Source organism: Lepidochelys olivacea (genome assembly GCF_965140295.1).
Source record: "Lepidochelys olivacea isolate rLepOli2 genome assembly, chromosome: 5".
NCBI lineage: Eukaryota > Metazoa > Chordata > Testudines > Cheloniidae > Lepidochelys > Lepidochelys olivacea.
The window spans coordinates 113893640-113895563 of NC_140415.1; the positions used below are offsets into that span (position 1 = coordinate 113893640).

The 1924-nt window shown below is 40.2% G+C and overlaps 1 protein-coding gene across 1 annotated transcript; it reads right to left on the reverse strand.

The window, feature by feature from the left end:
- Positions 1 to 431: 431 nt before the first annotated feature.
- LOC311520593 (interferon beta-like) lies at positions 432 to 1694 on the reverse strand (the record flags this gene model as incomplete). Its single annotated transcript, XM_084628146.1, has 2 exons — positions 432 to 475; positions 1121 to 1694. The coding sequence occupies 2 exons, from the start codon at positions 1692 to 1694 to the stop codon at positions 432 to 434; spliced, it is 618 nt and encodes a 205-aa protein (XP_084484272.1).
- Positions 1695 to 1924: the final 230 nt, after the last annotated feature.

A 1924-nucleotide genomic window follows, 5' to 3' on the forward strand; every position in this document is an offset into this window, starting at 1 on the left:
TTGGGGCCATGTTAGGTGTCTTTCTTCATTCTGCCTTTGCAGGAAAATTATCCTTCCATTTTTTTTGGAAATTGTCCTGGTTCATATTTCTTATGCCGAAGCGAAGCCTGTTACAGTAAAGAGGTAAGATTTCGTTTTTAAAAGCAGCCCAAGGCAAATTTGGAGCAAACGCCTAATATCAATGATTAAGAAATAGTAAGGTTTTTCTCCTTCGGTTCAAATACTACTTTGTCTTCTGCAATATTTTCAGCAAAATTTTCTGTTTTACATTTTCTCGTGTGAATAAATCAGTCTTGGTAATGGAAGAAGGCTATAAATAGTGCAGTTGAAGTTTGGCAGTTTGCTTAATTCAAGATGGACTGATAGGAGTCTCGAAAGCTGCTGATTCGAGAATCAGTTTAGAGACGAAGGACTCCAGTGGAGGTGCAGTTTCATTCAGCTGTTTTCAGAGCATCATTACTGGAAGCATCACGTGCTGGAATGAAAAAGGGGAATGGTTCAAACATGGAGAGATTCAAATGCCAAATAGAGGCCATCTTTTTCTAACCAGATGTCAAATCCTAAATCCTGAGCCTTAGTGCACTTGTCATCTTGTCACAATTTGTTGTTACTAAAGCTGTTGAAGTTAGGGGTAAACAAAAGAAAGAAAAGCAGAATAAGAACCCTCGGCCATCCCTATGTGCAAAATGAGTTGATGGGATAGAAGTGTGTGAACACAGACCCCCCGTTTTCTGGTGTCCTAACTGGAATGTTGTCTAATGAGGCAGTTGTTGAAAGGGGGCTTCTCACTGTTCTTTTCCCCAACTTAGACACTTACTGGTCAAAGATCTATTTGGCATAGTTAGTTATCACGTAACAATATTTTGTCTTTAGTTAGCAGTTATGATATATTTGTATATTTTTCATATAGAATATTGTGTGTGGTAGAGAAGCACTAAATTATATGCTACTCTGAAAAGATTTGAGCATGCGTTTGAAATAGCTGTATGCATAAAATTACTATGGGAGAAAGATTGGGCCCGACGTATTAGGAGTTATAACCCTATCACCCATCTTTCACCAGCTGTTTTATTCAAATAATATTATTTGAGTTTTTCTAGGAAAAAAGAAAAGATGGTACCTTCATTTTCAAGTCTCTTGGTGAGTTTGTCGAGCATGAGGAAACATCTGGATATTTCCACACGGATGGTCTCCCAGGCACACCGGCTGTATTGCTTTTCTTTCAGGAAATCCTCTATTGTCTGGAAGTATCTCTTCAGTTTGAGGCTGGTGAGCAGGAGGTTCTCATTTCCTGGGTAGGTTACCTCCTTTTCCATCTCAGCACTCAAACACGTTTCCAGCTTCTCAATCTGCTGGTGAAGTCCATTTTGGAATTCCTTTATGGAAGTCCCATTCCAGGCAGCTTGGGTGAGATTGTTGTTAAAGATATGGAAGAGCTCTTGGAGGATCTGCTGGATGGCTACCTTGGCATTCTCTTGGTGGGACAGTCGGAGCTTGAGGATATCTCTGGGCTTGAAAGCTATCCCTTCATTTAGACATTGGAAGGGAAAGTTGCCACCCATTTTCTCCAGACGCTCAAAACTCTCGCTGTTCATTCTGGTTTGTAGAACATGCAGCCTGTTACAGTCCAGACATGAGATTTCACTGGAGAAGAGCAGCACGAGGCAAAATTGCAGCAAACTCCTGCTGATCATGATGATGTCTGAGATTCCTGTGTTTGTGTAGAACTTGAGCAACTGGTGCCTGTTCAAGGTCTTCTGTAAACTTTTGTGTTTTCGACCCCGTCTCTGAATTTAAGCATTCTGTCGGAAAAGATTTTTCTTTCATCACTTTCTACTTTTCAAGGTTTTTTCTGCTTGAGGTTTTTACTTTTGGTTTCCTTCTTTTTAGTTAGTGGAAGTGAACAAGTCATTCGAAGAACCAA